The sequence below is a fragment of the Gadus macrocephalus genome, chromosome 21 (assembly GCF_031168955.1).
Source record: "Gadus macrocephalus chromosome 21, ASM3116895v1".
Classification (NCBI taxonomy): domain Eukaryota; kingdom Metazoa; phylum Chordata; class Actinopteri; order Gadiformes; family Gadidae; genus Gadus; species Gadus macrocephalus.
In genome coordinates this window covers 3414925-3429420 of record NC_082402.1, presented here as the reverse complement: position 1 = coordinate 3429420, position 14496 = coordinate 3414925, and the positions used below count along the sequence as shown (strand labels likewise).

Here is a 14496-nt window from a genome sequence, read left to right as displayed (position 1 = left end):
CTGTATATGATAAAGGCTATAGCCTTCGATTCGGGAGGATTTGCTGGGATAATGGTTATTAGTTGGTTGCATGTGATTTGACTTTGGTCAATGTGATGATTTGACGATTTCCTTCGAATAATGTTTGTTTTTCCATGAATGCGTTAGCTGCGTTCACATTTTTCGACCCTGTGCTGCGGCTTGATAGTGTTGGCTGCCCCCAAATGAATATGATGGTATTGCATAGAGAGCAGACAGGCTTGACATGAATCGATCAGCTTTGGCAGAATTGTCCCCACGCTATCTTTTCATGGGTAACTGTTAAAACAAATATCACTCCTTAGCAAAAAATGAATTTGTAAAGAGCCAAATACTTCATAACCATTAGCAAAGATAACATGACATTGTACTCACATCATGACAATAAGGAAGACATATTTTCCCTAATATCTATGAATCATACTGGGTAGGAATACATTTCTAACTAATCATGTTGCTGTGAGTGATCAGTCTACATGCCCAAACAGGTGAGTTTCAAATATGATTGCCTAAATATCTGATACGCTGTTGAATTTGCTGTAATGATTTTAAAAAAAAAATTGGTGAAACATTTCTTAGAATCCTTATGCAATCATTGCCCAAATAATTCACAAGTTACGGTTTTCAAGAAGTTTATTTTTCTTGGAAATGTATTCCGTGTTTTCAACCCACCGGAATATGGGGGGGGACAAATAAAACGATTCAGCGACCATCAAATGTTTGAAACTAAATTACAGAAACTTCATTGCCCCAGATGCTCCCTTCTTTAATTCTAAAATTAAATACACATAAAGAACAGGTAAATGATATAGATATATTCTGTAAACCCTGCGATATGAAGCCTGCAAAGTGATCAGTCATAATTGGCTTTTCCCCCTGAAAACACACACCGTATCATCAATCATCTACTCATCGATACCCATCCGCAATGAAGTCCCCATCACTTGAGAAAAACCTTGTTAACCGTTTCAGTCGGATCTCATCCCTGACATAATACCAAGTGCCGAATGGCCTGACAGGCCCCCCAATAAAGAAACATAGCACATAATACCATCCAGTTCATCCTCGTCCTCAAAAAGCAGCACAACAGGTTGTGGCCGCGGGCTCCGGCTGACTCAGCCTAATGGCGTTCCGGTGGTTTATCAATAGTGCGGTGTGTTGCGCTTCTAGAATGCTCTGAAGAGTTGGTTGGGCATGTACCCAAGATGCAGGAAGGAAGTCTGGGCCTCTCTCTCCAGGTTTGCCAGCTCCTGTACCGTGGGGGCCAGGGCTTCCACGTGACCCTTGTAGTTACTCCCTGGAAGGGAGTGAGTCATTTAAAAAGGTCACATTTCAGAGTCCGCCCACAGAGGATTCTTATGAGGGGAAACGCTTATTGACAAACACAAAAGGCTATTTTTGTTCCGGGCCCGTACCTCCCATGGCCTTGCGCTTGCCGTAGGTAACCTTTCCATCAAAGTCGTCCAGGGGGACTTTGATGTCCGCCTCGCACTGTGTGATGGTGCACTTCAGATGCTCCTCGATGTCAGACAGGAGCTGGTGGGTCGGGACATCGACAAAGAGAAGGAGAGGGAGAGGGAAAGAAAGGAATCGAGCGTGAGAGAGAGGAGCAATTGGGAAAACAAAAGCAAATGAGATCGTAGTGTAGTAGGGATCTATCCAACGACAACAACAGATAAATGCAAGCTGTTGGAGTTGTTAACCATCTGCGCCCAATATGAAGAACATCTTGGGCTTAATATACACGTCTGTGCTTCTTGAGGCAGTCATCTGGCTACCGTAAGAATGCTTTTGATTCCCCGCCATTCCCACTATATCGTCCCTCCTCTGCGCAAAGGGATCAACTCTGCCTTGTTCGTGTTTGTGCCCAGAAAAGCTTTTAAAAAGCGCCGTCATAGAACCATGGTTTGTTGGTTTGTTTGTTGTGGTTTGTTTGTCTGTTGTCGTTTACCTCCATCTCGTTGTACCAGATGGTGCAGCCTCCTTCCTCCTTCAGCCGCGTGTTGTAGCAGCCTCTGCCGCGGTTGGCACACACATGGTACCACACCTTCATCATGGAGACGGAGACTGTTACTGACCCACTACACACACGTCGTACGCATACAGACACGCTTTGGCGAACAGGACCTCAGTGCGACACTCGTGTTATATTTACCTTCTCCTTTTCCACTGCAACCAAAGAGATGGCCAGTCCCATTCTGTGGGAAGGAAGGGAGAATTAGACGTCTTCGAGTACTGATGCTGGCCACAAAGCTTAAAGCCAATCCTTTGGGCCAGTGAATCCCGGAATTGGTTCTAGACCGGAGTCACTCTTTCAAAGAATATACACCCGCGAATATTTACTTTCCCCTAATAAAGATGTCGACACTTTATTAAACGATAACAAACGATAACAAGAGCATGCCCTACTTTCTTGAGCCAAGTTGATTGGAGCAATGCCCCGCTTACAAACACTTCAGACCGAGAACACTTACCTCTCTGCTCTTCCAACCCGGCCAATACGATGGACGTAGTTCTGCTTTTCATCGGGTAGGGTCACGTTGATCACTGGGGGAGAGGGGGAGGTGAGATGCGTCACACATTGAGAAAGACATCCAAGCGTTGACCCACTCTTGGGTCAACGCTTGACATGATCAAACATGGCCACCGGTTTATAAAGTCGGTAACGTCTCCTCCAATGTCGGGGTACTCCATCGTCTCCCATCTCTTACCGTAAGGGACTCCGTGGATGTCGATTCCTCGGGCGGCAACGTCCGTGCAGATCAAGTGCCTCACCTCCTTCCTCTGAGCAACACAAACCGTAACCCATAAAAGTGAGCAATACAAACAGAACGGACCTCCGCATGAATCGGTCCCAGGTTTTATTTTTTATTTTAACAACGCAGGCCTTCCGTCCCCACCTTGAACCGCTCCAAGTTGTTCTTCCGTTCTTGGGGTTTTCTATCACCATGGAGACAGACACAAGACAACAGGTGTTCCTTGGTCTTTTCCGGACCTGCGGATAGGAATCAAGAGTGCAGCCCCGGGCACACTCATTATATTTGTGAATCATTACATTATCATGGAAAATGGATTGCATTTATAAAGCACTTTTCCTAACCAGTGAGCCACTCAAACTGTTAACAATTATTGCCAAACGTTCAACCACTCATTCACAGACCAAATCACGCAAGGCGACAGCCGGCTAATCAGGAGCAGTTAGGTTGAGGAGCCGTCGACACTCCCACCCCCTAGGGGGAGCCAGGGATCAAACCGGCTGTACCTCCCGAGCCACTGCCGCCCACGGTGCCATTATAATTATAACTTTACAACAGAAACACATGCCAAAGCCCCCCATCTGTGTCTGTGGATGGGTGGCTCCACAGTGGGTCCTCACAGCACACTCACCGCCTCCCTGCTGGGTGAAGTACTGCTCCATGTTGTCACAGTCGATCTTGGTGCGGCAGAAGATGATGGCCTGGTCCATCTTGTGCTCGGTGATGGCCCTGATGGTGTACTCGCCCTTCAACAGCTTGACGGCCTCCGACCACGCCTCTAGGCAATGAGAAAATAGTGTTTGAAACTCAAATTGACTCAAATTAGTTCATTAGTTTGTTTTATGGGTCTGAAATCGTGAGGCCTTCAAGCTTTTCTAGTCAGGGACAAAACGTTAAGACAGGTCTAGAGACAGGACACTGATGAAGGGTTTCTAGTCCAGCCTCATCTGTGAGTGTGGTTAGCCTTTTAAAAGACCGCAAAATTAAATGCATTGGTTTCAAAACAAATGACACGCCTTGAATAATATATTATTACATCCTCTAGTGGGCCTTCTCATGTTTATCCACCATTGAAATATATATTCTAGTACAAAGCATCACTGGATAAAGTGACCAAAATCAGAAAAATACATCCATCCACGAAGCAGGTCTTAAATCAATAATTTGAAAGTTTGGTACTAACCTGCAGTGTTGGTTCCTGGTCTTGTGTTGTCTTTGGCATGGACCTCGTCGGTCTACACAAAGCAAAAGCGCTGACAATCAATAGTTGTTTAACACAGTGAAGTCCCATTCTTGTGTCTACTAACTAATACTTATTTTATAATACCCACACGATATTACCTACCAATAATTGTTCTTGATTAATAAATTACTCCATACAATGACCTCAGTAAGTTCAGTGTTGGGCTAAAATTAACAAGTTGCTTAGCTTTGGTCTATTGTGAACCAGTTCCTTAGCACTGGGCAAATATGAACTGGTTCCTTAGCATTGGTTTAATATGAAATGGTTCCTTAGCATTGGGCTAATGTGAACCCGTTCCTTAGCATTAGACTCATGTGAACCGGTTCCATAGCATTGGGCTATTGTTAACCCGTTCCTTAGCATTGGACTCATGTTAACCCGTTCCTTAGCATTAGACTCATGTGAACCCGTTCCATAGCATTAGACTTATGTGAACCCGTTCCATAGCATTAGACTCATGTGAACCGGTTCCTTAGCATTGGACTCATGTGAACCCGTTCCTTAGCATTAGACTCATGTGAACCCGTTCCTTAGCATTGGACTCATGTGAACCCGTTCCATAGCATTAGACTCATGTGAACCCGTTCCTTAGCATTAGACTCATGTGAACCGGTTCCATAGCATCAGACTCATGTGAACCCGTTCCTTAGCATTAGACTCATGTGAACCGGTTCCATAGCATTGGGCTATTGTTAACCCGTTCCTTAGCATTGGACTCATGTTAACCCGTTCCTTAGCATTAGACTCATGTGAACCGGTTCCATAGCATCAGACTCATGTGAACCCGTTCCATAGCATTAGACTCATGTGAACCCGTTCCTTAGCAATGGACTCATGTGAACCCGTTCCTTAGCAATGGACTCATGTTAACCCGTTCCTTGGCGTCAGACTCGTGTGAACCGGTTCCTGAGCCCGGGGGCCTCTGACCTGGATGTGGTTCTTGCCCAGGCGCTCCCAGAGCCGGTCCTTCTTGGGCGCCACGGGGACCACCACGTGGTGCACCGTCTCGGGGACAGAGTCCTCGCCCTTCAGGTCCACCCAGGTGGGGAAGTGCATGATGCGCTCCGACAGCTTCTTCACGTCGAAGGAGTGCAGCGTGGCCGAGCACACGATCACCTAAAGGGGGGGAGGTTTAGTCGTGGACATTGAGGGTGCAGAAAGTGCATCAACATGCTTTATGGAATGAACAAAAATAGCAAATTTTCCTAAATGTTGACGAAAGAGTTTCCCAAAAATGTAATATTCTAAATGACTTATTGCTCAGCAAAAATACAAAGCACACTAAAATGCATCAACTAAAATGCATATTTACACATTCTACCATCGTCTTCGAATGCCAAATGAATGACCGGGAAGTTTTGTACGACCGCCCAGATAACTACACTTCCCATCAGCACCTCACCTGCAGTCGTTTCCCGTCTGAGGTGACCTGCGGGATCTGGTTATACAGCCTGGTGATGAAGTCGGTATACCCTGCAGACAGGAGACCGTCCTGGGGAGCAGAGATTGGAGCGAGTGTGTGAGTGAGTTACTATCACCTTCACAATGGGTCTATGGATAATTCCGTAGTCACGTTGTACATACACACTCGTCCAGGACAAGGAAGCGGATCTGAGACATGCTGAGTTTGCCGGTTGATATGAGGTCATCTAGTCTCCCAGGGGTTCCGACGACAATATCAACCTGATTGGAGAGCACATTAGACAGGAGCATAAAATAAATAAATAAATTACAAGAATTCCTCTTTTATTTAAATCTCGCCCACTTTCACATCTGATGAGGTGGACAAAATAAAAAACGCTTGTTCGTGCTAACGATGCATACCCCTTGTTCCAGAACCGCCAGCTGTTCCTTGGCAGCCACGCCTCCAATTATCAGTAGATCCCTGCAGTGATTAAGACAAGGGTGGACAAGTCAATTCAACGGCTCCACCCACTGGCGATTGATTGGAATTACACATCCACCTTGACAAACCACACAAGAATAATAATTCCTACTGAGCACATAAGGTAATTACCTCCTTAATACAACAATAAATCCTGCATAGTGTGTTAGAAACCCTTGGCATTATTCTATCGAACGGGGAGAATCCGTTTTACATGAGCAGCCGGCTAGCCGTACCTGACTTTGGGGTTCTCGACGTATTTCTTGAACTGTTTCACCACGTTGAGGGTCTGCTCTGCGAGCTCCTTGGACGGCTCGATAATCAGGGCTTTAGGCGCATTGGAGACCACTTTCACTTGGCTCACCTTGGCACTGCCTGAACACAACAGGAGAGAGTGAACCACAATCGTTTGAAATTGATTATTGGGATGCATTTGCATTGCAGTTCTCGGGTGACTGACAAAAAACGTTTTATTACATTTAAAGTAAAGGGAGGATTGTACTTACATGATGCTGAAGAACATATGGAATCAACAATAAACTTGCAGCACAAAATGACTTATTTGTATTATCATTGCTTCATTTGTTATAAATACAAAAAATAAAGACGGCCATGTCACCATCACTATCCAGTGGATTCTCTTGTATTCTTTCCACCAAACCCTCATAAACCTCCCCCAGTGCTTTTCTTCTCAAGAGACATTTTCCAAATTGACAGAAACCACACACCTGCCTGCGATGACTTGACACTGTGCCCGTCTGGGGCTTGGCACAGGGCCATGAAACCACTCTTGGGAGGGTTCTTAAAGTCCTCATCGCCAAAGTTGAACTTCAACTCTGCATTCTAGCCGACAGACAACAAAAGAAAAGGTCAATGCGCCAACATGAATGGAAAAACAAAACGTCCCATAATATCCCGTCTTCCTGTCACGGCCGACGTTGTGATGAAGTGATTTTTATACAGTCATCTTTGCTTACCTTGAGGACACAAGAAGCAAAGAGTGGCTGATTCTTGATGTGGGGTGGGATCTCAAAAGCCAAGCCGAGGTCCGTACCTGACCAGAGGGATGTGTTGAGAGGCAGTGTGGTTAGCGGAGAAACAATTTTATCAAATACACATTGTAAATAACGAGTGCCATAGGAGTAGTGATCAGTAACACCACACCGTTTTTGGCGAAAGAGATGTGGCCCTTGTCGAGATCCAGGTAACATCCAATAGTATCATGCATGGTGAACTCCTATGAAAGAGGATGAGGTTAAAACAAGGAAAAGTTTACTTTTGAAGATGACGTGTTCACTTGTTCACACTTACCTCGCCATAACTGTCAAATTGTTTGTTGTGGGACTTCTTTCCCGTTCCGCCAAAACCAAAGCTGAACTTATCAGTTCCTAAAGAAACACAAAAAGTTAAAGGATTGGTGAAACAGGGCAGGGAAATGTCTGCGCATTGTGTGTCATTTATTATTTACCATTTAGTTATTTAGCCTGACACTTTTATCCAAAGCGACTAACGGTGAATTATAACAACATTACTACAGAGCCAGAAGAGGATCTCACTATCTTTGACCAATGACACCATATTTATGTTTCCACCTTTTTTGTGACCCGATACAAACATAATCCTAATCATAATAAAAACAAATAAATTTCGCCAAAAAGGCTTCTTGTATTTAATAGTCCCCTGGCTGACATCCCTAAAACCAAATATACATATATTTTAGTAAAAACATTTTTCTTTTTAATTTTTATTCAGAAATTTCCCATGATCCCTTCCACATGTCGGGCGACCAAAAATGTTGAGAAGCCCTGGATGAGGGACATCTTGCTCAGGGATGGCAACAAGGTAGACTGAGGGACATTAGGGCTCAAACCCAAAAGTCAAACCCACTAACCACGAGTCTACCCGGCCCCCCAATGCCTAGGCCCTATAAGGGGACCCCTCCGTACCTAGGTCCAGGGCAGCCAGGCTGGAAGACCATCCGATGCGACAGAGACCCTGATCATGGCAGGACACTTCGTAGTAGTACTTCCCTGGGAAAGAAAGTAAACAAGAGCACAAGGTAAGAAACCATATGAAGCGGTCTTCTTTGTCTCGTTAGAAAGGGGACATTGTGTCTTCATAGTTTTACCTTTTGTGACCCCTTTAGTGGAACGGCAGCCGTGCCACTCTTTAAACTCCCTGCTCTGGCAGCACATTCCGTCAGCGCCGATAGCTGAGGGTTTTTAAATGACACCGCAGAGGAAAAAAGGTTAAAAGAAGGATCTAACTGAATGAAATACAATATCGCCATCTAGTGCTCAGATAGAACCATGATCAGATAGAACCAAATGTATGCTGTAGTTCAGGGTACTCACCGAAAGCTGGACTGCGGTCATATGGATTCATCTGCCATTTGTTAAAGACTGCGATAAAACAAAACAAGTGCATTGGTCACATGAACCGCAGCAGACCAGTTCTTTCTATCTTTGCCCAAAGAATCATCAGTAAATGTAAAAATAAAAAGGTTCAATTTAGTAGTGGAGTCTGCAGTATGAATAAACTTTGACCAGAAAGTCAGAACTATTCATAATAGGAACTTTAATTAAAACGTAATGCTAATTACATCAAATAAAGTAAAATTAGGTTAATTCAAACATTTCAAAGTTATACTCAACTATTAACAAGGCTACTATAATTAATTTTAAATGAATTAATGAATTAATCATCATCCTCTTGGTACATGGGATTTGTTGTGTGGGTAAATCCTGTGTCCAATGACATAACAAATCAGTGATGCACATTCAGTCGTTTTGATATTCCTGACTCGCTCTTACTTGCTCCTCCTGACTTCACAGATGATTTTCCTTTCCCACCCTTGCCCTCTTGTTCGTCCTTAAGAGTTTCGTACACAACCTGAATCACAGGAATACTGAAGGCCTGGTAATGAGGGAGTGAAGAATATGTTAACTATGAATACATTTTAGTGACAAAAACAAATCAAAATGCTCTCAAATGTCCCTCTCAGTGTGAACTCTAACTATAATGCATTCCTAATTTCCTTGTACTTACCCCCGTTTTGCCGCTTCCAGTTTCTGCTGCCTGGAGGTAAAAAAAAATAATGAAAATGTATTTCTTTGTTTTGGGTGAATTTGAAAGGATTTATTTATATTGTAATAAAAAAATAATAATAATCAAAGCACAAACCAAAGTCAGCAACTACTTAAAAACGTAACTGGCATAAATAATTGATATATTATTATATGATCTATTAATACTTATTCCTACCATGAGGACATCACCGCCGCCGAGGATGAGTGGGATCGACTCTGCCTGGATGTCAGTTGGCAGTCTGAAAGCCCATGAACAAATAAATGCCACGATCAGTGTTTATAAAGTCGAGCTTCTTAAGTCTTTGGTATACAGAACTTGCATTTCAAATAAAAAGGCAACACATAAAACAGCTCATAGCATGACGTTAGGGAAGGTAACTCACAGCCAGCCCAACTCCTCCACTGCCTGCGCAATTTCAGGCATAACACCCATTTCTGAAGAGCAAAAGTATGACCATTAATACACGGGTTGACTGGGATTCCCTAAATAGTCCGAACATCATTACGTTGTATACAAATGCAATAGTAATATGGTAAAAGGTAATCTGAAATACCCGAGAATGCTGCCATTCTTGCAACTGTCAATGTTGCAGCAGGACCGGATGCAACGTGTGACAAGGTGCATCTTATTCAATAGCCCGGGCTAAGGGTATGGTTCCGGAATAAATATTATATTGTTTTAAGATAGATAGACATTTAAATTTTGTGAATACAAATGCTTTTTGAGGTATATTAGAGTATTTTTTATGGCAAATTCAAAAATATATGCATACATACTGTTTTCATACAAATTGTAGCTATCATATGCGCTTCTGGTTTCATTCTCATTTGTCCCTTCTCGCATACTGTAGAGACGTTGACAGCTGCTTACGGTAAACATGGCCGAAAAAAGCATTCCCGAAAGCGAGGATGAAAACATTTTATATGATTTGCTTATTAATACTGAATGGCCGCCCGAGACGGACACTCAGGTATGTACAAACCAAGCTTAAGTTATATTTATTCCGAAATGGGTTTCTGAATGGACCTTGGACTGTTCTGAAAGTCTTAATCAAACACTGAAGTGAAGCCACGTCGCACAGACCTATGAGTCGCACAGATTAACTTCACCACCATCGTTACCCACATAACGGGTTTGCTACTTTGGGATGTGTAGAAAAGTTGCTTTGGGGTTGCTATTGGGGTTGATCATGTTCAGTCATAGTTCGCATTAGCAGTGCAGTGGGATGCTTGCTACAGCATTGCATTCTAACATGTGTTCGTTTTAAAACTCTAAACCAGACACTTGTTTTGGACCATGAAACCTTAAACTTGGTTAACACAACAATTGTGGTTGTAAAATGTATGTTTGTTCTGCAAACTTCCTGATATTGGCAGATACGAGGCAACAAGGAGCACAGTACATCAGTTATTGCGAAGGCAGTAGCAGGTGAGAGCTTTCTTATCTTTTCTTAGATGCATGTATGATACCTCAATTTAGTTTAGAAAACAGTGGGCCAAGAAGCGACTACAGATTAATTAATCAAACACAATGAGGGCCTCATCAGATTTCCATGAGAAATATTCAAAATATTGCAACAAAAAATCAAATATAATAATTTTTTGTTCCTTGTTGATATAGTAAGTAGGATATTGACAAATGTTGTTTATTGCAGGGCCATTCCGGTTCATTTTACACTATTTGTGGTATAGGTAAGTCCTTCTTTTACTACAGTCAGCAAATATATCAGTCAAAGCTCTAAAAATTACTATGACAACATTATTTAGTGGGTGTTTTAGATGTGTCCGTCAATACAACATTGATAATTTGATCAAAATATTAACCAAATTAAATCATTAATAATTGCTTCATTCAATTGTAATTTAATTCATAACTTTACAATTAAATTAAATGTTAAAGTAGTATAGTTATCTAAGGTGTTGTTAAGTTGCCGTACAACTGGTTGTCAATATTACTGATGTTGTTGCAAATGAACATAATTGATCAAGATGTTAATTGAGATACTAAGTAAGTAAGTAAGTAAGTAGCTTATAATTTAAGATTGTAGTTTGCTACTAAATCAACATTTCTAGAATTTAATTAGAGATAAAAGATCTGAACATTAATCTCTGCTCACTTGCACTGGCAACAACAATCACTGCAAGATGTGTTCATATTCTTTTTGAGGGACTCATTTGTGTCTTTGTTTTACCACTTTCATGTCAGGTTTCATGTTAATTGACACTATAATTTTTTTACAACTTCATTTGTTAGCTTTTAGAGTTCATAAAAAATGGTTTAGTACACAAAGTTATACGTTGTAGTGTTGTTAAGGTTTTATTATTAAATCATTGCACAATGATTCAATTGCAACCATTTAAAACTTCAGATTCCCCCCTTTCAAAATCACCCTGCACAATAAAATGTATTTTCTTTGGTTGATTTTAGGTACCTAAGCTCTCCAACAGAGAGCATTAAACATTAAATTGATCGAAGCGTTTTCACACTGAATTTTCCACAAAGTCTATTTAAAATTTGAACAGGAATGCCAGCTTGCTCTTCTATGACAGCTGGAGTGTTTGTTTCCATTACCAGCTTGGCTACTCTACCCTCTTTACAATCCTCTATTCCCTAAGTGGATGAAAATAGCCTCCAGCTATTCTGCACTTCATTTAGTTTTTTTAGGGAAAGTTGGTCGTTCAGCACTTCCGTTTTTTTTCATGGCTCTATCATTGATTACTTGCTGCGGTTGGTCTCAGCTTCAGGTCAAGTAACTTCAGATGGAAGAGCTGCTGATTGTAAATGCCAAATGTACATTTTGCAGAGAAGAAACCATGTCAAAGTGAAAAATAAGTTAATGAAAATTTTTCATTAAAACAATTATCTTAATCCCCTGAAGCTATTTCGTTAAAATATCACCTAACATTATAAGTAATTAAGTTAGCTTAGTTATTACAATGAATAATGTAACTTTTTTCTGATGAATCATAACTGCACATTTATTTTGTCGGACAATGCATAAATAATAATTAAGAAATCTCAATAAAAAGTAAATGCATTTATGAATAATTACCAAATGTATCATATCACATCTAAGTTAAATGCAAAAAACTGGAAGTGAAGTCTCATTGTTTTTAATCGTCTTTCCAGTCCTTCGAGCTCCTCTCTGCCGCCTGGACTCATTCGCCTGGCCAGCAAGCAGATCAACTGGCAACTGGTCCTGGCAAGGTATGCAAATATGCACGCACGCGCACACACACAAACACACACATGCATGCATTAACATGGACACACACACACACACACACACACACACACACACACACACACACACACACACACACACACACACACACACACACACACACACACACACACACACACACACACACACACACACACACACACACTTACTTGTGATCAATGGCTGGACATTGGATACTTTGTTCCAGACATCGTCTAAGCCTCCCTCTCCCTGATTATAGTCTTTTCCACCAATCATTGAGTTGTACTCATTACAGCCCAACAAAGCAAGCAGGGAGGCGGTCCTTAATTGGCTATCGATTTCTGTATCTCGAGACAGTGCTAAGTGTGGACTTTAATGCACTTGATCTTTTCATTTACTTTCTATCTTATCTGTTTAGTTTCTATCCTCTGTCTGGTTAAATCTCTTGTGGAATAATCTCTGACCCCCTTAATGTTTCAATCAGTATCTGCTCTATCGCTGTTAAGCCTTAAATTTCATTCCACCTTTCAAAATCTGTCTTCATCACCCCCGTTTATCCACTCAATATCTCCCTCTTTCTCTTTTTTTTCTCTCTCATGCACTAAACCACACACACACACACACACACACACACACACACACACACACACACACACACACACACACACACACACACACACACACACACACACACACACACACACACACACACACTTTTGTATTCATTCTTTGGCACTGAACTACATTGTTTTACAGCTGTGTTTATTCCCTCTTATCTCATTAAATGGTTGTACTCTTTCTCCCCACAGTAATGGCAAATTATTGGCAGTGGTTCAAGACCAGTGTGTGGAGATAAGGTGATTATTGAACTTGTCTCTCCCTTGCCCTTGATTTCTCCCTTGCTCTCTGCCCCTCTCTCCCTTCATATGTTTGGGAGTTTGTGTTATGTCTGAGGTTATTCATTGTGGGACGTGTATCACATGCTCGTGTAGACAATCTGCAGGCTAGGCTTGTATTAAATGAATTAAATGGCCTGCTCTTTTGTCGTTAAGCTATTTGCTAAACTTCCAAAGCTCTTAAGAGGATTTGCACATACCTCTGTTGTATATAATCATAATACGTGTTATTGTTATGTTATTATCCTTCATGTTTTACTTATATATAATACATTATATACATTTATTAATTTGTATTTGTAGTTTATTTTCATTATCATACTATTTACTTGCTTAAAAAGTAGTTACACCTCGTGCGTTTATGCATCTTAGTGGGAATGTGCGTGTGTGTCCGTGTACTTGAGTGTGTGGGTGTAATTGTGTATATGTGTTTGCGTGCTAATTTCCGCATGGGTTACGCCTCCCTCGTCTCCCAGGTCTGCCAGAGATGACTTTGGCTCCATCATCGGAAAGTGCCAAGGTGAGAGGAACAGCATCCACATGTATATGAACACGCAGATCAATCTTAAGGCAACTTTATTTACATAGCATATTAAGTCGAACTCTTGTGCACAACATACATGTACCATCCTTGCTCCTTACCATGCATGAGCATTGGGCATCATCGGGGTGTGGTTGCTGAACTGCATGCTGCGTGTGTGTGTGTGTGTGTGTGTGTGTGTGTGTGTGTGTGTGTGTGTGTGTGTGTGTGTGTGTGTGTGTGTGTGTGTGTGTGTGTGTGTGTGTGTGTGTGTGTGTGCACACTGCCAGCAGAAAGTTAGTCTCAGGGAATACTATTAACTATTGGAGTTAATTAGAAGGGGTGACGGAGGCCGCAGCCTCCAGTCATTAGTCCCAGCGCCTGATCAGTTTAAATCACCCTGATGCTTTGATAAGCTATGGAAATAGCCTGCCACAGAGATTTTAATTGCTCCTTCTCACATGGCCTCGCACCGTTTTTGGTCACCCTGTTGTAATTGAGGTTCTAGTCCGCCAAAAAAACGGTACGGATTCCCTCGACGTACACGATCATCAACGGGCTTGAATGCTGGGTTTTGAATGCTTCTGATTTGAACGCTGTGTGCCGCTGCTGCCCACACTCATCCCTTGAATTTCCTGATTCGTGCGTACGATTCCTCTGGTCGCTCTCTCACCTGACTACCTCAATCCCCGTTCTCCCAGTCCCCTCCTTTAATTTGGCTCTCCCCCTGTCTATTCGTTCCACTCCGTCTGTTCTTCAGTGCGGCTCCGCTCTCCTTGTAGTCCACAGTGTGGATAACAGCAGCCCCCAGGCCCCGCCGCCACCCCACAGCCTCTCTCTACTCTTTCTTTTTTTATTATTATTCCATTTCATTTCTCCCCTT

General features: G+C 42.2%; 2 protein-coding genes across 2 annotated transcripts in view; one reads left to right on the top strand and one right to left on the bottom strand.

Annotated features, from left to right (window-relative positions):
- Positions 1 to 633: 633 nt before the first annotated feature.
- Positions 634 to 9648, bottom strand: ddx1 (DEAD (Asp-Glu-Ala-Asp) box helicase 1). Its single transcript, XM_060041974.1, has 26 exons — positions 9546 to 9648; positions 9375 to 9426; positions 9167 to 9230; positions 8951 to 8980; positions 8716 to 8818; positions 8257 to 8304; positions 8031 to 8114; positions 7849 to 7932; positions 7214 to 7290; positions 7067 to 7139; positions 6880 to 6956; positions 6631 to 6745; positions 6139 to 6277; positions 5842 to 5902; positions 5602 to 5700; positions 5420 to 5509; positions 4945 to 5133; positions 3958 to 4009; positions 3406 to 3552; positions 2919 to 3013; positions 2730 to 2802; positions 2493 to 2565; positions 2174 to 2216; positions 1970 to 2065; positions 1434 to 1554; positions 634 to 1315 (listed from the first exon to the last, which is right to left on the bottom strand). The coding sequence occupies exons 1-26, from the start codon at positions 9559 to 9561 to the stop codon at positions 1185 to 1187; spliced, it is 2232 nt and encodes a 743-aa protein (XP_059897957.1). The 5' UTR covers positions 9562 to 9648; the 3' UTR covers positions 634 to 1184.
- A 171-nt stretch (positions 9649 to 9819) lies between these two features.
- Positions 9820 to 14496, top strand: part of nbas (NBAS subunit of NRZ tethering complex) — a 98102-nt gene continuing 93425 nt past the window's right edge. Inside the window, exons 1-6 of the mRNA XM_060042390.1 lie at positions 9820 to 9962; positions 10369 to 10420; positions 10647 to 10683; positions 12122 to 12199; positions 13007 to 13054; positions 13570 to 13613. Of these exons, the coding sequence (XP_059898373.1) occupies positions 9870 to 9962; positions 10369 to 10420; positions 10647 to 10683; positions 12122 to 12199; positions 13007 to 13054; positions 13570 to 13613 (352 nt within the window). The 5' untranslated portion in view covers positions 9820 to 9869. The remainder of the gene's footprint in view (positions 9963 to 10368; positions 10421 to 10646; positions 10684 to 12121; positions 12200 to 13006; positions 13055 to 13569; positions 13614 to 14496) is intronic.

What these genes read in the sequence shown, in the direction of transcription:
- ddx1 (XM_060041974.1), bottom strand. An exon ending in CACTAAAGGGGTCACAAAAG is followed by an intron (nt 7,933 to 8,030) that starts GTAAAACTATGA and finishes TTTCTTTCCCAG; the next exon opens with GGAAGTACTACTACGAAGTG. An exon ending in ACAACTTGGAGCGGTTCAAG is followed by an intron (nt 2,803 to 2,918) that starts GTGGGGACGGAA and finishes TGTGTTGCTCAG; the next exon opens with AGGAAGGAGGTGAGGCACTT.